The following is a 19,761-nucleotide window of genomic DNA, read 5'->3' as shown; positions in this document are numbered from 1 at the left end:
ATTGCCACAAAGTAAACATGCTCACTCAACAGCGTCTAGCGCCCCCCACTAACTAGTACAGTAAAGCCATCATTGTTCATGCATGAGCATTCCAGTCCACTCTCCTTGGCTGGCAGGTTACACATGTACATACGTGTGTGTGTGTTTTTTTTTTCCTATTTCTTTATTTTTTTTCTAATTTAAACAGATAATAGATAAAGACACACACTCCTGCACAAAACATTGCTAACTTTTTTCCCTCTTGTATACATAAACCTTTCATGTCTAGTATATGAACAGATGATAATTTAGGATATGTTCCCGTAGTATATAAAATGATACCACAGCCAGATCATCCAGATAATAAAAAAAAAAAGATATATCCCAAAGGAAACCATAAATACTAAACAAAAGTGCAGTAAATCCAGATATGTAGTAAAGATGCATTCTCATAACACATTTAAAATACACAAACTATATGAAGTAGAAAAAAAAGAAACAAAAAAAACATACTAAATCCATTTCATTTTTTTGTTTTGTATAGATCAATAAGAATTACTCACTTCAATTTAACTTAATGTTTAGGCATTCACAGAGTTGAAGTTTTAATATTTTTTGCAAATTCATACAGTTTTTGCAATTGTACATTACCTCTTCTCCGGGCTTGAAATTTTCATGGCACAATGGACACCGATTGGCAACCTTTTCTCCTTTAGTAGCTGAAATGAAAATTAACATATATGAATAATCAAGTAGCACATTTATATGAGTTACATCTATTGCAAATGTTTGGTCTTTCCTAAACAGTAAATTGTCTTTTTATTATTATATTAATATACTTTTTATATAAAGCGCTATCGCGCTATCACATTCTGCAACGCTGTACATGGGTGCAATTGGTACAAGTAAAAAGAGGAGGTCCAAAACATCTGAACTAATACAAATTTTGACAAATACAGGAGCAATTGAGGGCCCTATTCCTGTGGGAACTTACAATCTAAATGGATAGGATGGGTGAGAAATTGGAGGTGGGGACTGCAAAGAGGAAAATTATGTTAACAGAGTGAGATGCGGGCATTTAGAAGTTAAATTAACCCCTTAAGGACACATGACGGAAATATTCCGTCATTATTCCCTTTTATTCCAGAAGTTGTGTCCTTAAGGGGTTAAATGCACTACTGAGTTGAATGGATGGGCTTTGTTGAACAAGAATGTCTTTAGGAAGCGCTTAACCCCTTAAGGACCAAACTTCTGGAATAAAAGGGAATCATGACATGCCACACATGTCATGTGTCCTTAAGGGGTTAAAGAAAAGCAAACTACGGGAAGTCTGACAGTGCGGGGAAGAGATGCACAAGGCTAGCACGGCTAGGCTTTATAATAGAAGATGTCAGGAGCAGACCATTGTTAGGTCTTATAGGGCGAGCTGTATATTGTTTATTGGTGAGGATAGAGAGTGAGGATAGAGAGTGAGGAGCGGTGTTAGTAAGGGCTTTGTTGGTCAGGGGCAGAATTGTGAAGTTAATTCTACTATGAATAGGAAGCCAGTGAAGGGACTCGCAGAGAGGTGCCGCAGATATGGAACGACGGGTTACATGGATAAGCCTGGCAGAGGCATTCAGAATGGACCGAAGTGGGGAGAGGCAGGTGAGGCTTGTATTCTATTTAATAGAATAGAAGTTACAGAACCCAGGTGACCATGCACACTCTCGTATCCCTTTTCTGCACAGTCATTGAAGGGAATCATTGAAAAGTATTTTGTGCTGGCGACTAGTAGATCGTGTAAACTTACACCCTAAGCCAATCACCGGTCGCACATTGTAATTAACAGGATGTACTGTACTTGCAAAGGACAGCCAATGATAGGCAGAGAGTGAATTTCACATTATAGGCCAAAAAAGCCAGGCTATGAAACATCAGAATTAGAGATTTTTTTCCTAAATGGCTATTATGGTCTAAAAGCTCCATAATTCCTAGTTTAGGGATTAAACCCAAATGAGTTTGGACTATTAGTACATGAACTGCAGACACTTTGTGAATAGGTTATGTAGGCACATCATGATCATTATTCACTTAACTGGGAATTAGGCCAAATTAGTCACACTGGAGAAATTCTCCAACTCAGCTGTTTTCAAGCTTGGCTTTTTTGACCTACAAATTGAAATTCCGTTTTTCGATTCTCTACAATTACGGTTGAGAAAACAAACGTAATTGGACAACCAGAGTACCAACTTGTTAATATGTTTTCTAATGGTTAAATCAAAACACGATTGCGTCTAAAGTATGAAAACTTGTCCTAACTCAAGCGTGGCATGTATTTTCTTTTTATTGCACGCTCTAATTCCATAGACTCTTTTCTTCAAAGGAAGTGTCCACTAAAAATGTGACAAGATATTTTTATGTAGATAAAAAAAAATAACACCAGAGGGAATCTCTCTTAGTTAAATAAAGGAAGGAAAAAACAAAATGGTCTAATAGCAATGTGTATCTCCTAAACGACCGGTATGAAAACAGCACACACTCTATGCTGAAGAATAAAAAATTATGTGTAAAAAGACCAAAATCTCGAACATTTGCCAGGAGTAGATACAGATATAGATAAAGAATAGCTTAATAAATAAATTAGCAGCAGCATACAAAATAGTCTCTCACATATAAGTAGATCAAAAGAAAAGGCTGAATAAATCAGTAGCAGCAAGCTATATAGGCTGAGGAGTTTAACGACTAAACGGTGAGTAGTGGGAAATGAATAACGTGCAGACAATAGTTCTTGTAGAATCCACCTGATACAATAGAATAAGCGTCCAAATGAAAATAGATACCATTTGTTTAGTCGTTAAACCCCTCAGCCTATATAGCTTGCTGCTACTGATTTATTTAGCCTTTTCTTTTGATCTACTTATATGTGAAAGACTATTTTGTATGCTGCTGCTAATCTATTTATTAAGCTATTCTTTATCTATATCTATCAACTCCTGGTAAATGTAATAGATTTTGGTCTTTTTACACAAGATATTTTTATGCATTATATAGACCATAATTTAAAAAATATATATATAATTAACATACCTTTAGAACTTCTCTATAATAATTATAACAGCCATACCACATCTGTTATTACTTTAGTTCAGAGAACTCGGCTGCAGTAATATATAAAGTGGAAGTATACAGTTTCTCTCTCTTTTTTTTCCCTCTTCAATCTACGCGACTATGACTTTCAGGTATGATAGACGCCACTGACAAACATCTGACCTGAGTCGTAAGTTTACAGTTCGGAGATTCTGTTTTAGTTAAGTATTCTACCTGCTAACCTCTGATTATCGGTAAAATATCTTCCTGAAAACCCAGGGGGCACTGCATAATTATTGTAGAATAAATGAACCAATTTAAAAAATAAAGTATACCTGTAATGTAATAGCAATGTACGCTGCACAGTTAACTGACCAAGTACATTTGTATGTATATATATGTATATAACATTTAGTTTGTAAGAACAATAATTTAGTTCCCATTAATAATGTATAACAAGGACTGTACTATTGGTCAATGTGCTATCCAAGCAGGGGATGTAGCAGTATAACTAAAGAACACAACCAAACCAAAAAAGACACATGCAATGACACTCAATGCACATACAGGGAATTGGACTCACTAGACTTACAACCTTGGTTTCTAACAAACAACACAATTGGTACATTCAATCCAAATAGAAGTGCAGCTGGTGCAGACACTTTTTGTAAGTGGACGCACCCAAGCCTCTGTGAATTCAGTCACCAAAAAATAAAATATTTGGAACTTATGCTATGAAACTGTACACAGACATCAGGAAACTCTCTGAGAGCACTGTTAGAGACACGCCTGTGCTTAGAGTAGGAGAGGTGGACACACTAGAGGGTGTGGGGGTAATATTCTCCTGCCAACTGTAGGCACTGTTAACTTGCTTGGCTTTTGGATCGTGTGAAGTTTTTATGACTTTCAATGGGGCCAAAATGACTCATTTGACATTGCTTGGACCAGAAGAAAACAATCAAATTGAATTGTCAGTTTTGTTAGTGAAAACAAAAGGCCTGTTTTGTTATAATGAGCTAAATGCTTCATATATTTGTTTTTAAGGAGGTGAACAAAGTTTAGGTTATCTGTGAACTTTAAATGTGCAATTATCAAATAAAATCTATCTGCAGTTCTTCATCGAGGACAAGGGAATTTTAGATTTAACTTGTCTACTATGGCTTAAAATTTGCAATCCCTTTGTCAGCTCTCCACAATACCCAGTCTGGAGAACAAGCGAGTTTTACAAGAATGTGTGGGTGGATGCAGATAGTATACCTTACTGTGCAGTACAGAAATGGCACATGCTAAGGTGCATCTACGGTGATCTTTACGGCATTTATCATACCAGAAAACATTAACAGTAACAAAACTGTGATGATATTTACGCAAAATAACATTAAAAAGGGTCACTGTAGGAACCCAGACCCCTTTCAGCTAATTGAAGTAATCTGGGTGCTGTGGCCCTTTTGCACTTAGTGCTGCAATGTAAAACTCATGTTTACATTGCAGCTCTAAGTCTGCCTCTAGTGGCTGCCTACAAGACAGCCACTGGGGGTCGCTTCTGGAATCTAAACTGACTTTTGGTCCGTTATCGGACGCTAAACGTCCTCACGGACATCCAGCTTCAGAGTTTCCCCATTGGAACGCATTGAATAATGCTTTCATATAGGGAGGTTTAATGCACTTGCGGCCATTGTGTTGGAGCCATTGTGTAGGAGGGACATCGGCACAGGATAAAGGTAAGTGGCGGGAGGGGGAGCGCGAGGGACGGTTGAACCTATTAAACCTATAGTGCCAGGAAAACAGGTTCCTTTTCCTGGCACTATAGGATCCCTTTAATAATAAAGGAACTCTGTAGTGTCGGAAATACAAAAATGTTTTACCAACACTATATAGTTGGACTGCCTGTTTAGGTGTCGGTTCTAGATGGAAATGTATCAACACATGTAAAAGGTAGCGTTCTGAGGCGAGCTCATATCATAACAGCAAAGGCCTATGGTAGACATCTTCAAAATAGTCCTGAACAGATACTAAGCTAAAAAAGAATAACATAGCGAGAAATGACCTGAATAAGAGCTGATATTTGGTTGCAGGACCATACCTCGCCCCAGTGAAAGCATATTCTTTGTCTGCCTAGTACATATCTGACTGGAATACATTAAAGAGGTATATTAAAAGAACACTCCAAGAACTATAACCATTACAGCATCCAGGTTGACTACTTACTTACTTCTTGCACCATGAACACTACAGTACGTTATAGTGTTCCTTTAAGGTAAATAAAAAAGAAAACATAAGTGAAGTAATATAACAACAAGTGGAAAATACTCAACATGAAATTTAGTGGAAAACCACCTTCACCAGCGCATGGCTATCAAAGTAGCCAAGCACCTTCTTTATAAAGAGTTAGACACTTGTCCAACCTGGCAGGTGTACTTTGTCCAGGGGTGAAATGTCGCTTCTCACATTTGGATGAGAGTGAACTAGATCTCCCATCACATCTGTGTGCGAGGATGTTTTGTGTTCTCCAGTTGGGCTGTAAATGTGTGCTTTTCTAGTGGAACGAATAGTTCTTTTTTTTTGTGTGTGTTTTACCAAGTGACTGTATATTAGATTTTAACCATGTAACATGAGAGACTGCATTTATATATATATATATATATATATATATATATATATATATATATATATATACATATATATACACACACACACACACACACACATATATATATTTAAAATAAAAAATGAGTATGCCAATGGTTTAATTCAAGGTCATGTGTAGGTCTCTGTGTGATTCCACATCACCGAGTGGTTTTTGTTTTGTGTTTTTTTTTTTTTTTTTGGATATATGCATTATCCATGTGAGTGAGGGAGGACACTTGTTTCGCTGTGTAAATCTGTGGAACTGTGTGTTTCACAATGTAACTCCACAAAGCTGTATGTTTTATTGTGCGCAGGTGGAAATGCTAAAGAAAAATTTCTCAAGAAAAACGAACAAACCCCAGTATGATGACTTAAAAACTACTCTGACTCAACTACTTATCTGATCTCAGCGCCGATGTACCTGGGCGCTGGGTCGCGGCTCTGCCTCTTTTGACATTACTGACAAGGGGGCTCTAATGCACATGCACAATGAGCTGAAGTGGTCTGGGTGCCTAAAGGTGTCCCTTTAAAATCTTAGTGAACACATTTTTACAGATTATATTTAACCCCTTAAGGACACATCACGGTAATATTCCGTCATGATTCCTTTTTATTTCTGAAACGGTGTCCTTAAGGGGTTAAAGTATAGCTTATGTTAGATTATTAAAGTGACATCACATACTATATGAATCATGAGACACTATTATCATGTATTTGGCGTATTCAAAACATATTGGATAAGAAACCAGTCACACATACATTCTCATTAATGCAAAAATAAAAAATCCCTCACTCCTCTACAAACCTTAATTTCACCTCTTTATATTACACTGAAGGAGTTTTGTATTAAAACTATAAACAGTAGGCTTGTATTCTTGTAATGCACATATGCTAATCTGATGAAAGAGTTACACTGTGTGACTTGGTAATTTTTGCCTGTGCCCATGTCAACATTTGGCAGATACAAATCTGTTGCGTTTGACATGGCACAAGATTTACAATATTGCATTTCCTGAAAATACTTGAAAGGCTATGGTAAGCCTTAGTGTGCACTCCCAAGGTCTGCTCACATAGGAAACAGAACTGACATTTATTTTCTCTATGCGGAGATGTGATTAGTAAACCTCAATTCTCTGATCATTGGGCCTTATATGATATGTTGGAATGTATGTCTTTCATTTTTAAAAGGAAACATTATCCTGAGGTCTGTCATGTTATTTTACAAAACACCGTTTTTTCTTTCATTAACACGGCCTAACCATCTTAGAACCAATTCTATTTTATGCTATCCTAACAAGCACCCTATTCATTAAACAACTTATTCCGATAAGAAATGTTCTATTCAGGTAGGGGTAACAGAGATCTATAGAGCTGCTGATGTTAAAAAAGCAAGACAGTATGACCCGATGATTAATTTAGTCAGAATAAGTTTTTCCTACTAATTCCATCTGCAAGTCATGTTCCTCTTGTTTTAATTGCAAAGCCTACTTCATATCATACTTTTTGTTTTGTTTTTAAAAGGGACACAATAAGCACCAAAGTTACTTTAGCTTAATAAAGCAGTGTTGGTGTGTAGACCATGCCACTGCAGTCCACTGCTGAATTCTCTTCCATTTAAGAGTTAAAGTGTCTCTGTCTCCCCTTCCTTCCAAAATGAGTATTTCATAAAGATAGAATTTTTTCTCAAGGTTGTCATAGAGCTGTACTTGAACACATATGCAAGAGTACACTGCTGACATTTGATCGCCAAAGCGCCATGAGTTGATGAGGATGCGTCAGATCAACATCGAGGTGCCCACGAGGGTCAGTGTTTACACTGCTTCCTTAGAATATCTCTAGTGGTGGTCACTCAGGCAGCCAATTGAGGCACCTCCTGTTGCAAAGATTGCAGGACAAATGTATGGGGTTTTCACATTGTGCATCAAAATGCTGAATGCTTGTCTGTTGACAACAGTCATAAATGGTATACGTAGCATGGGAGAACAAAACTGAGTACAGACAACTGAAATGAAGAACACATTATTATGCAATGTAAATTGAGATTGTCCATGTGCGCTGAAAGGTAACTCTCACGGGAGCTTTGGCCTTGTTTTAATTTGTCTTATAAAACGGTCTAGAGATTATCTTTATTGAATGGGTGTAATGCACCAATACCTATTAACAATGTTCTGATTACTTGATAAATGTTGTCCTTTCAGACTGCTGAATCTAGAAAGATAAGCGGTATCAGCTAGTAACTGCACGATATCTTTTTTCTTGTCATGGGAGTCTGTGTGGTCTGCTAGATAGATAGAGGCCTTATCAAACAATGCAGTTTATGTGCTCTGCTTATCTAATCCATCTTTGCTTCTGTTTCAGTGATATTAAGTATCAGTGCAAAGTCATCGACAACTTTCGATCTGTTGGGTTTATCACGGTGTCTCCAGAAACCCTCGACAGGATTATCTACCAAAATATCCAATTCACTGTTACATGTGATATATGATATGAGCTGAAGTTCGAGCATTAACAAGCACCACAAATTAGGTTGTTATATTCATTTTCATTGTTAACTTACGGTTACACGTCTTGGCTTTTACATGCTCCACGAGGAGCTCTTTGGAAATGGCTTCTGAGCAGCGCTGACATTTGCCAAATGAATCTTTCTGATCACATTCGGTTAAAAGATGGTCAGTCAAACTTGCAATTTCAACAACCTGATGGAAATGTGCATGTATTAATAATTAAACAAAACATTTGCATATAATGAATTAAATTTTAAAAATGATTAAATATTTGAGTGACATGAAGAGGAATATTTATATGAAAAGGAAAAAAAATATAAAGAAAATAACATGTTTATATTAGGCCAAAGTTACAAGGTTGATATAAAAGAAAGATACTAAATGGGAATCTGCTCTTTTTTTTTTTTTTTTTACTCCTGTTAATATTATTTTTTTATTATAATGTTTTACCAGGAAGGATACATTGAGATTTCTCTCTTTTTCAAATCTGTCCTGGGCCCACACACTATTCATTGTTACAATAGGGTACAATATAAGATTACAAAAAAGAAAAGAAAAAAGGACAATATACATATATAGATAAATATAGTCACCCATGATTACAGAATTTTATTTTTTATTTTTTTTAGACAATCTAAATGTATCAGTTTCTCCTCCTCTACTACAATGTGTGCCCTATCCGGACCAGAACTGTAAAGGATTGTGATGTCAAATAATACATCTTAACATAAATTTAGATGAGAAAAGAGCAAAGGTTAAAGGAGCACACAACCATTAAATATAAATACATTTATTTTAAATGATCCATTGTTCCTTAATTTTCAGCTTATGGGCCCCTTTTTTATTTAAAATAAAAACCCACCATTTACTCACCTTTAACCCAGAGCCAGCGAGTATCTGTCAGGCAGCTGGTCGTCTTCTTCTGACATTATACTAATGGATGTTCATGGGTCCATTCCAACACTTCTCAAAGATAAGCAGCAAGGACCTACCTGGCATCCACAGCAATTGACGCAACTGGATGCTTCTCATGATGAACCAATGAATTAAATGCTTCTCTATGAGAATCATTCAAAGTGTAGAAAAACAGAATTACAGAAATTATTTAGAATTGATAGCCACTAGAGGCATTCTGACCGACAAATGTAAACATTGCTGCTTCTCACATAGGGCAGAGTTTACATTTGTCAAACTGCAGAGTAAGGCTCTTTGAACCAAAACCACTACATTCGATGTAGTGGTTTTGTTCTTAGAATTTCTTTTTAAACAACATGCTAAGTTGAAAAAATAATTTCCACCAAGTTCAACCTTTGAAAAAATCTTGTTATGCTGTTGATCAATAAGAAAGTGAAAAAAAAATGTGAAGTAATGGCAAATTATGCCACTAAAAGAGAAATATCCTACTTGACTCCATGAAGACTTCTTATTGGATTTATCAGATTTCTGATATGTGATTTATCAGATTTCTTATTGGATCAACAACCCGTTCATTGGCATATTAATTATATCCGTGAATATTCAGTTTTCCCCCAAAAATAAAAACAGATCAGACCTTTTTAAAAAACAAAACAAAAAAAAAGATCTATCAAATATGATATTATTACATCTTTGGGTAGATAATTCCACATCTTTACTGATCTTAACTATAAAGAATCCTTTCCTTTACTGTAAGCAAAAAAAACCACCTTTCTTCCAGGATCAACCTCTTATCTTATTTGTAAAGTGCGTTCATTTCGCTTCTGAAATGCTTTTTTTTTTAGAAAACAAATGCAGTTTTTCTAGTCTTTCGTCAGAACTAACATTTTTCACATGAAAATCAATACAACTTTTTATGCATGACAGCATCTTGCTATCCTTTGCCATGGCAAACTGACCCTACACACTGTTTAGTTTATTATCTTGTTCTCCAGTCATTTTCACACATTATAGCTGAATATCAATGTTTTATTCATTTGTGTAATTTCCAGAGAAGTGATGGTTCTCCTTTAAACTGACTTATAGTAATCTCTGTTGTAATCTCAAGTTCAGCTAATATTACATTCCCATAAAGGGATACCCCAAGCAGGAGTGATTTGAAGTGGTCAGGTGCCTGGAGTCTGTATGTGCAGCATTAGATTATAAAACAGTACACATGCAACCCCTTAGCTGTCGGGTATACCTAGGGAAGCGTTATGTACCAGCCCAGAACAAATTAAAATTCGGTGCAAAGTTGATATCGGACACCAGCATGCAGTGCATGCTGACGCCAGACAGCCAATGGCGGTTTGGCAACTTCCTCTGTGCCCCTCCTGTCCTCTGCTCAGTCCGCTCTCCTCTTCCGGTAATGTGAGTCAGGAGAGAAAAGAAATATTAGGCTGAAGGATAACTGTGCTTTGCTGGAAAAAAAGTTTAGAATGTTTTTTCTGTTTGTGGCATGGTGCAGGAGGGGGCAGACCACCACAGCCAATCCTGCTTTTAGAAGTGGTCATGGAGGTAGGAATCTACATGTGCAGCTTTTCTGCAATCTAATCTTTTGTACAGGGGGATAGTTGAACCCCCAGTTCATAGAACTGGGCCACGCTGGCGACAGGCGTAATTGGTTTCTACCCTCGCAGGCAACTTTCAGGAGAAACATCACCAAACGTGTATGATTTTACAATGTATTTGAAATTGTGGCTTCACCTTTTCCTATTTATCATGTTAACATTTCAGAAACAAGCTTGTCCATGTGCTTTTGTTTATTAAATAAAAGCATTTTAAGAACTAACTGAATTTATTTTCTATGGATGGAAACAATGTGTCTTTCAACTGAATTATTTCTAGACTTGGAAACAGAACATGATTGCACTTTTGGATTTTCAAAACACACTGGGTACATTGTTACTTCTGATTTGATGAACATTTTCAAAGTGAGTGTTATTTACAAACGCTTAGATGCAATTAAAAAGGAGAAATGTGATAAATATGTAATACCGGTGATATTGACAGGCACCAAATGTTAGGTACTTTATTCCCAAATAAATATTTACTCTGATGCTGCAATGAATTTATGAATACAATAAAGACAAATAAAGCTTATTAACTAGCTTATTAACCCCTAGGCACCCAGATATCATGGGTTTGTGATTAACCCAGATATCATGGGCTTGTGATTTAAGCCTTTTTTTGTGGCACTTTTTATATGCATTTGTTGTACTGTACTGTCCTGCTTTACAGATTTGAGAACCCATAAAGACCATACATTTTTGTTTTAAAGGACAGATACAACTTTTTTTAGGATACCCTAAATGTATAGAACATTCCTATGTATAAATAAAACAATGAAAAATAGGAAAAACAAAAAACACACCCACATTGGTTTCATAGTTTTGCTTTAAGATAATTTCTAGAAAACTAGAGCAAATTAATAAATCTATATAGAGTCACCTATTAGCCCTTAATGTTAAAATACCGTATATTTTATATATTTCAATTTAATTTTGTAAATTTTAGGACAAATATTGCAAACTTTTGTCTGATGACATTGCAGGAGCCCCCTGTGTGTGATTAAAGTTAAATTTACTGAGCAAGAGATACAAACTTCTAAAGCAAGTTAGAATCTGATGGAATTGAAACCATTTTGTTACCATGCAAGTGGTCACAGCCAGCACAGGTATGGCTAGGGCTGCATAAACACAAACAAAAGTGATTTAAGTGTATAGAACATGCCCCTGCAGCCTCACTGCTCAATCCTCTGCCATTTACGAGTTAAATCCCTTTGTTTATGAACCCTAGTCACACCTCCCTGCATGTGACTTGCACAGCCTTCCATAAACACTTCCTGTAAAGAGAGCCCTATTTAGGCTTTCTTTATTGCAAGTTCTGTTTAATTAAGATTTTCTTATCCCCTGCTATGTTAATAGCTTGCTAGACCTTGCAAGAGCCTCCTGTATGTGTTTAAAGTTCAATTTAGAGATTGAGATACAATTATTTAAGGTAAATTACATCTGTTTGAAAGTGAAACCAGTTTTTTTTCATGCAGGCTCTGTCAATCATGCATAAACAGAAACAAAGTGATTTTAACTCCTAAATGACAGTGAATTGAGCAGTGAAATTGCAGGGGAATGATCTATACACTAAAACTGCTTTATTTAGCTAAAGTAATTTAGGTGACTATAGTGTTCCTTTAACTTCTAAATGGCAGAGAATTGAGCAGCGAGATTGCAGAGGCATGATCTATACACCAAAATCCTACATAATATTTACAGAGTGCAAGTTTTCTTTAGCAGAAATGGTGCCTTCTTTCAGTCGAGACAGATCTATGTAAATACCTTATCATTTGCATTAGAATAGCTATTTATTATCTAACAGGAAGCGGAGACACACACACACAGTCTTAACATTTCCTCCAGTGAGCTCGCTTGTTCATAGTCCGTGTATTACAGTAAAAAATCAACTCACCTGACTTGGAAAAATAAACTGTTATTTTATCAAGCGTGTGAGTAAGATCAGCACTAAATAAAACAATTATAAAACTCTAAAGAGGAACTAACAAAGGAAAAACTGCATGTATCTAGTTACTAACATTATAGAATGCAACAGAAAAATAATAGAAAAACTACCATATAAACAAAAGGGAATGTCTGCAACACACTGGAAACTTTATTGGAATTTTAGAGGTTAATATGGCACCTGATTTTTTTCCCTTTGTATTAGAGATAATAGAACTTCTGCAACATTTAGTGAATGACTGCACATTAATAAAGGGTTATAGATCACCAGGGTAATTCATTGGGGTGAGAATTGTTGTGAATTTTAGACAAATAGACAAACTGGAAACAATTTCCAAGTCTGTTTTGGTTTCCATTTAACTACCGGTATATTGCCCTGAAAGTGTCATTCACTTTGGATCTCCAACAATGTGAACTTCAACAGATAACCTTTGTTAGGATGAATGACTATTTGGAATAATTTCAAGAAGTCAGATGTAAGCATTAAAGTCATGAATGGTACCACAAAAGCTGGGTATCTCAGAACAGTTTTGTTTTGTTATTTTACATTCCTCAACAAACTGTTCCACTAAAAATGTACATCACTTGTCTTTTGTTCATTTACCAGAAAGCACCAGGCCATCTCTACCCAGCTGACTTTACATATCCTATATTGTAACTTATTTTAGAACTGAAATGTAGAGTATGGGAAGGTGTATTGTCACTTCAAGGCAGCTTTAATCTTCAGATAATATAAAATCTGCTATGCAGTGTACTTTAAAAATGCCCATTGTCTTTTATTATTAAAGGGACCTCAGATCACTTTAGCTCATTGAAGTGGTCTGGGTGCAGTGTACAAATCCCCCTTAGTCCTGTCATGTAGATTATTACATTGCAGGACTAAGACTGCCTCTAGTGGCTGTCAAACAAAAAGTTATTTAACTCCTAAATGGATAAGAATTTAGCAGTGAGACTGTGGGGGTATGACCTATATATCAAAACTACGTCCTTAAGTTAAAGTTGTTTGCTGCTTAGAGTGTCCCTTTAAAGGTACACTGTAGGCATGGTTATGGTTTAATTTCATTAAAGTGGTTATAGTGTCTCCTGGCTCCATCCTTCCATTCAGTGTTAAACAGTTTTTAATGCTAAATAAGAATCCTCAGCAGTCCATCCCATCTGTACTGTTTGGACTAAGCATGAGCAGCAATGGGTGGCTTGGTTGAGATTGTGAGCGGACATCTTTCAGCCTAGCACAGTGCCCATTGCTGGTATAAATTTGTATGTTTAGGAGGAACATTGTAATCCCTGCCATATCCATATCTCTGTGGGTGGGAAGGTAGCTTTACTTAGTGTGTTAAAAAAATGGTTTAACATTGAAAGGAGAGAGTCCGATTACTCCAGGCACTATAACCAATTCAATGAGATTAAATAATTATATAGTTATTTAGTGTCATGTTAAGGTGCACATGTGACAAATACCACAATCCACCACTAGAGGCATGGAAATTGCAATACAACTCATAGGTAACAAACACTTCAGTGGTGCTGTAATTATCTTTTGCATTGCACAATGACATTATACATTTAATGGAGTTGTTATTAAGCACTTAGCCAGCATTAATCTCAAAGATCTCCTTACTTGCTTGCAATGCTCACATCGTTTCAGCATGGGGCAGTGCTTCCAGTAATGCAAATCCAAGCCTTCTTCTGTAAATGCGTCATCTCTCTCTCCACAAAAAATGCATAAGCTACAAAACAAACATAACGCGATTATTATAGATGTCATGTATGATAGATATATATATATACATACACACACATACACACACAAGTTCCAGTTGTGCATTTCCAGCTTGCCTTATCTCAATCTACTGCTCTTCTTCTCATGCCTGATAAGACCATGCATATACTCTCACTAACACAATCCAAGCTGAACTTGGCCAGTTTAATGTTCTGAAAACAGATTTAGGTGTCTAGGGAAAAAAGTGGAGTCCCTATAGCACAAATCTAATAATATCTGTGATATCATCATGGCATGTTACAATCCACACAATATTGCTATGGAGACAACTGTTGGTGAACTAATGCATCTGTCTACCTTTGCTGGGCTTTACCCAACAGCATTGACTTGTGTGGATTTTTTAATATAATGAGAGAGCAAGTCACGCTTCCATTTAAAGGAACATTATAGAGTCAGGAACACAAACATGTATTCTTGACCCTATATCTAGCCACCCGTTACATTTACTCCAATCTGCTGCTGCTGGCTCTGCCCCTGATCTGCCTCCGTGACATCCTCAGAAGTGCTGAACTTAGCCAATCATAATGCTTTCCCATAAGAAAGCATTGGATTGGCTGATATTGTTATGGAGGCAGATCAGGGGCAGAGCCAGCACAAGCCTTACAAAGCCCTGGCCAATCAGCATCTCCTCATAGAGATGAATTGAATCAATGCATCTCTATGAGGAAAGTTGTCTCATGCAGAGGGTGGAGACACTGAATGTCAACACTGCATTTTCTCTGAAAAGACAGTGTTCACTGCAAAAAGCCTGACGGGAATGCTTATACTCACCAGAACAAATACAATAAGCTGTAGTTGTTCTGGTGACTACAGTGTCATTTTAATCATTCAGTAGTCAGGCTCACATGCTGTTATAATGATTTACTTTTCTGTGTAGCACAATAATTATTTTTGTCCTTACCCTGCATAAAATAGATCACCATTTTAAAAATGTAATGGTATATTATATATAAAATAACATTTACTTACTTATCCATGTAATTTGAAGATTGGTCATCTGTAATTTCTGTATTCAGGGTCAAGGCTGCCTTTTTCCCACGTTCATCTTATTAAGAAAACCAAACAAAAATAATTAGAGGAGCAGGATGCAAATATTATAAAGGCAAACTGTAAAAAATTAAACAGAAAACACCCTTTCATTCCCACAAGACATATAGGTTGAGGTTTTCCTCTCCATGATTGATGCACCGGTGCTTAAGAACACATAAAACGTTCAGTGAGTTTTTAAAAATAAATGTTGACAAAGCATCACTTTAGGATTCCCATTGTTAAATGATCTTATCTATTGCCAAGATCACAATAATGTAGAAGTAAAATACCTGACACTCCCAAGGAGTTACAAAGACTTTCTCACTGTTGTACTATACATGGAAACTCCTTTATGTGTATTTAATAAATGGCAAATTGCAAACAGACTAGACAAAAATATCCAAGCTGTGAATACAGTTGGAAAAAAAAACACTTCACTTTTGGCCTACAATTAGCAACTTGTCAGTCAATCCAATTTCTTGTGTTTGACTCTATAGCTTGGAGTGTTAAGTGACCTGAAATACTACTAATGTTACACACTCTAAAGCTCAATAATTAATAATCAATGATCTAAAATATCAATGGTTGAATAACACAGTAATGAGTGATTTACTCAATTACAGATTTCCAAAAAATAATATTGAGGTCTGTAGGCATGCTGGACTCTGTACTGTGTAACAGGTAAGAAACATGCTATTTTTTTTTTTTTATTATTATTTTTTTGAATGCAAAACATTTTTGATGCAATTACTTGTTTTTCAATCACTCTTTACCAGCAGCACTACAACTTAATTAATGTAGTGGTTTGGTGTAACGAGACTACCTTCTGCTGTCTCTCACTTGCAAACATTTTTTGCAGTTTTCTGCCTTTCATCCCTAGTGGCTGTTTGAGTGACAGGTGCTTAATATTAAGGTCCTGCAATATTTGCAGGAGTGGCATTTTGCATCTTCACGCTCTGCATGAAGAAGCAGAAAGTCCCCATGATGATGGATTGGGATAATGCCTCACTATGTGGAAATGGTGATTTGGTAGGCCTCTCAGGAGAGGTATGTGACTGGCTGAGATCATCAGTAATTGCTTTTATATTAAGTCTATTGCCAGCACAGCACAGCACTATTAGTTAATAAACTTGTAAAAACAAACAAAACTAAAATCTGAGCAATTGACATGATTGGAGATATTGAGATATGGGGCTACTGATCTTTTAAGGCCCAAGTAACTAAAATGAATTATTTTCTTTACAGATTATATGAAACGTCTCAATATATACAGATTAGGCCAAATGTTAACCAAGTAGCATGTCCATCCATCACCCTGCTACCAGGGCCCTTGTTTTTGTTTCTACAGCCACATTTCTTTCGTCACATTCTAGTCTTTTCCACTTTTTTTCTGGCTCTCCTCATAATCAGGCAGCCAATCCGGAAGTCAGGTAATCCTCTGTCTTCCCAACCTTGGTTAACCCCATATTAGAAATGTGAGCTCTATTTCAGTCGTGCACGGGGAAACCAGTAAGAATAATCAGAATAAACCTGAACATAGCCAAAGAGGCAAATGTAATTCTCAGTGTAACTATGTGATGACTTTGATCTAACTAATACAATCTGAAACTGCCTTCCAACATGTGGAAATCATTTCAAATACTTGTAGCTTGCAGCCTATGAAGCTTAAAGGGGAACTGCCATTTCCAGGGATCTTTATTATAATGTTCAATTAATTGCGGATTCTTTTAAAAGAAAACCTTAAGGCATCTCAGTATATGGAGATATCAGTAAAGTCAAACTTGGTTCTCAATCAAATGAAGGGGCATCATTGGTTATGTTGAGGTTATCAATAGTGATGATCTCAGCCAGGGAGGCATGTGGCAGCACTGAGACTGTCGAGACGAGGGCTAAAACGTAAGGGGGCGGGGTTGTTAAATATTCAAATAGTTAGCAAAGCACTTGTTTGGCAGTTAGGCAATGCTTAAATGCTTATTTGTAGTCCTATGCCAATAGCCATTAACGTTACACGCCACCTCAAGCCAAAGTATACCCTTTAAGAGGTGAATCTCTACTCGTCAGGGCAATCAATGACAAGGTTTGTATTCCTAGTGATATAAGCAGTGAAATAATCTTACTTCAGTGCAAATCTCTAATATGTAGAACATTATCTTGGATATACAAAGGAATACATAAAAAGTAATGTCTGCCCCCCCCCCAGAGATAATACATACTTACCTAGTTTAGCTTTTTGCATATTAATATCTTTTATCTAGAGAAAAAAAGAAGAAAAAGAAAATATGATTAGAAGATTTTTAAGCTGGTGAAATGAATAGCGGGTTTGCAAACAAATATCACAATAAGACCACTGATATTTAACCTAGGTGTGAAAGACTTGAACAATGAAACAGGACGTCATTTTTTTTTGTACAAATATAGATTTCTATAATTGCAATTTTGCAACGCCATACACAAATATTACTTGTTGCTATGTAAAAATGTCCTAGTATTTATTCTTGCTCTAAAGAAGTAGTTATCGGGAGGAGTAACAACCAGATTTGTGCAATAGTTGGGTTTCCATGTGATTTGCCTTATTATTTACTTTAAACTCCTTTGTAGAAGTCCGGCTCATTTCAAAGGAAAACTATAGCATTAGAAATACAAACGTGTATTCCTAGCGCCAGAGTATCATGCTACCTATCTACGTGTCTGCCCTGCTGTGTGAGGGTTTGAAAGGTTACTGACCTTTCAGCCCACGTCATGCTGTTTTTCTTGTTGGCTGAGATCATCAATGCAGATGATTTCAGGCAATTCAATGCTTCCTCATATGGAAGCATTGGAGGGTTAATGTGCATGCATGGCAAAACGCCGCACTGAGCCAAATCAAATGCTGCTCTATAAGATACATTTGATGATGGAGTCGAACTCTGTTACAGCACAGGAAGCGCCTCTATTAACAGTCAGGAAGACAGCATCTAGAGGCATATTAAACCTTCAATGAAAAAACATTGCTGTTCTAAAACAAGGGCACTGTTTACATTGGAGGCCTGAACCTAGATGAAGTCTCCTGGTGGTTCTATTGGCACTTTGAGTCATCCTTGGTTAGTTCAGTATACTATAAAGAAAGAAAAAAAACACAACAAACTCTAATAAAGGCAAATATGTAATTAAATAAATAATGCCACTGCTATATAAAGAAAATCACATAAAACAACTTGAAGCAATTTTTTTAGTTTCATCCCAAAGGCTTTCAGTTTAGCTAGTGGTCCTTGGCTAGTGTTCCAGGGGTAGGCAAAACATTGCTCCTTTTTGGATGCAACAAAACCCAAACATTTTGCCAATAACTGTATGTACATAAAGCAATGCCATTTGCCAAGTAGATCAGGAAAGGGGTAAATTAATAGTTATGGTTTGGCATGAAATTTAAAGAAAAGGGGCAAAACAGAAACAATATAAACATGTCCGCACCTTCCCAGTTTGGACTTCTGCTTGCATTTCTTTTAGAGCCGTCAGCTGTTCTTGGAGAGCACGGATCTCCTCTTTCTTTTGCCTTTCAGCCTCCTCTGCAGCAGCTTTTTTCTGCGCCTGGTAAAATACAAGATTTTAAAAGAAAATAATAGCATTGTTATAAAACAGGAGAAAATAAAATGTAAACATAACATTGTGGCTGCCATGTGGGAAATCCTGTGGTAGACAACCTGCTTAATTCTAAAATAATAATTATTCAAAGGTTTTTTTTCGTTTTTTAAATCTTAAAGGTATTTGTCAATCCCACTCCAGTCCCCACAACATCTCCATATCAATGTGCGCCTGCTTACCATAGTGAACTAAACCGTTTTAAAGTGATTTAACCCTGAATTTGTGTCTCTGGGTGCTTGTCTGCACTGCCTACTCTCTACTCCACTTATCAAGAAGGATTGGCTTTGGCGCCAGTGATAGGCTAAGAGTGTCAGCTGATGCTCTCAGCCTATCACTGACTGCCCATTAAGGTATGAAGGCACCCAGGAACTCCAGACTTTTAAATACTAAGAGCTTTTGGGTTACACCATGCATACACACATATAATACCCTATTCCCATTAGTTATGGCAAAGGGGGCGAAAACAAAGCCCTAATTGGAGATGCTAACTGTCGGGAAGGAATATAATGCCATAATTGCATCTATGAATGCTGGTGGAAATCCACATTTTCTCAGCACTTCGGTCATATACTGCCAGTTTAGGCTGTCAAAGGCCTTTTCTGCATGTAGAGCAACTAGTGAAGGTAGGAGGGAAGCTATAATTTTGTGTCAGTGTTCAGGAGAGCATTTCGTCGAAAGTTAGCAC

The 19,761-nt window shown here is 36.6% G+C and overlaps 1 protein-coding gene across 1 annotated transcript in view; it reads right to left on the bottom strand.

Moving 5' to 3' along the window:
- The window catches only part of CEP104 (centrosomal protein 104), a 113,218-nt gene that overhangs the window by 17,830 nt on the left and 75,627 nt on the right, over nucleotides 1-19,761 (bottom strand). Inside the window, exons 15-20 of the mRNA XM_063436570.1 lie at nucleotides 18,906-19,022; nucleotides 17,676-17,709; nucleotides 15,399-15,474; nucleotides 14,268-14,376; nucleotides 8,234-8,372; nucleotides 631-698 (exon numbers count right to left, since the gene is read on the bottom strand). Coding sequence (XP_063292640.1) covers nucleotides 631-698; nucleotides 8,234-8,372; nucleotides 14,268-14,376; nucleotides 15,399-15,474; nucleotides 17,676-17,709; nucleotides 18,906-19,022 — 543 coding nt within the window. The remainder of the gene's footprint in view (nucleotides 1-630; nucleotides 699-8,233; nucleotides 8,373-14,267; nucleotides 14,377-15,398; nucleotides 15,475-17,675; nucleotides 17,710-18,905; nucleotides 19,023-19,761) is intronic.

Source organism: Pelobates fuscus, chromosome 11, assembly GCF_036172605.1.
Source record: "Pelobates fuscus isolate aPelFus1 chromosome 11, aPelFus1.pri, whole genome shotgun sequence".
Lineage (NCBI taxonomy): Eukaryota > Metazoa > Chordata > Amphibia > Anura > Pelobatidae > Pelobates > Pelobates fuscus.
This window is presented reverse-complemented; position numbering and strand designations above follow the sequence as displayed.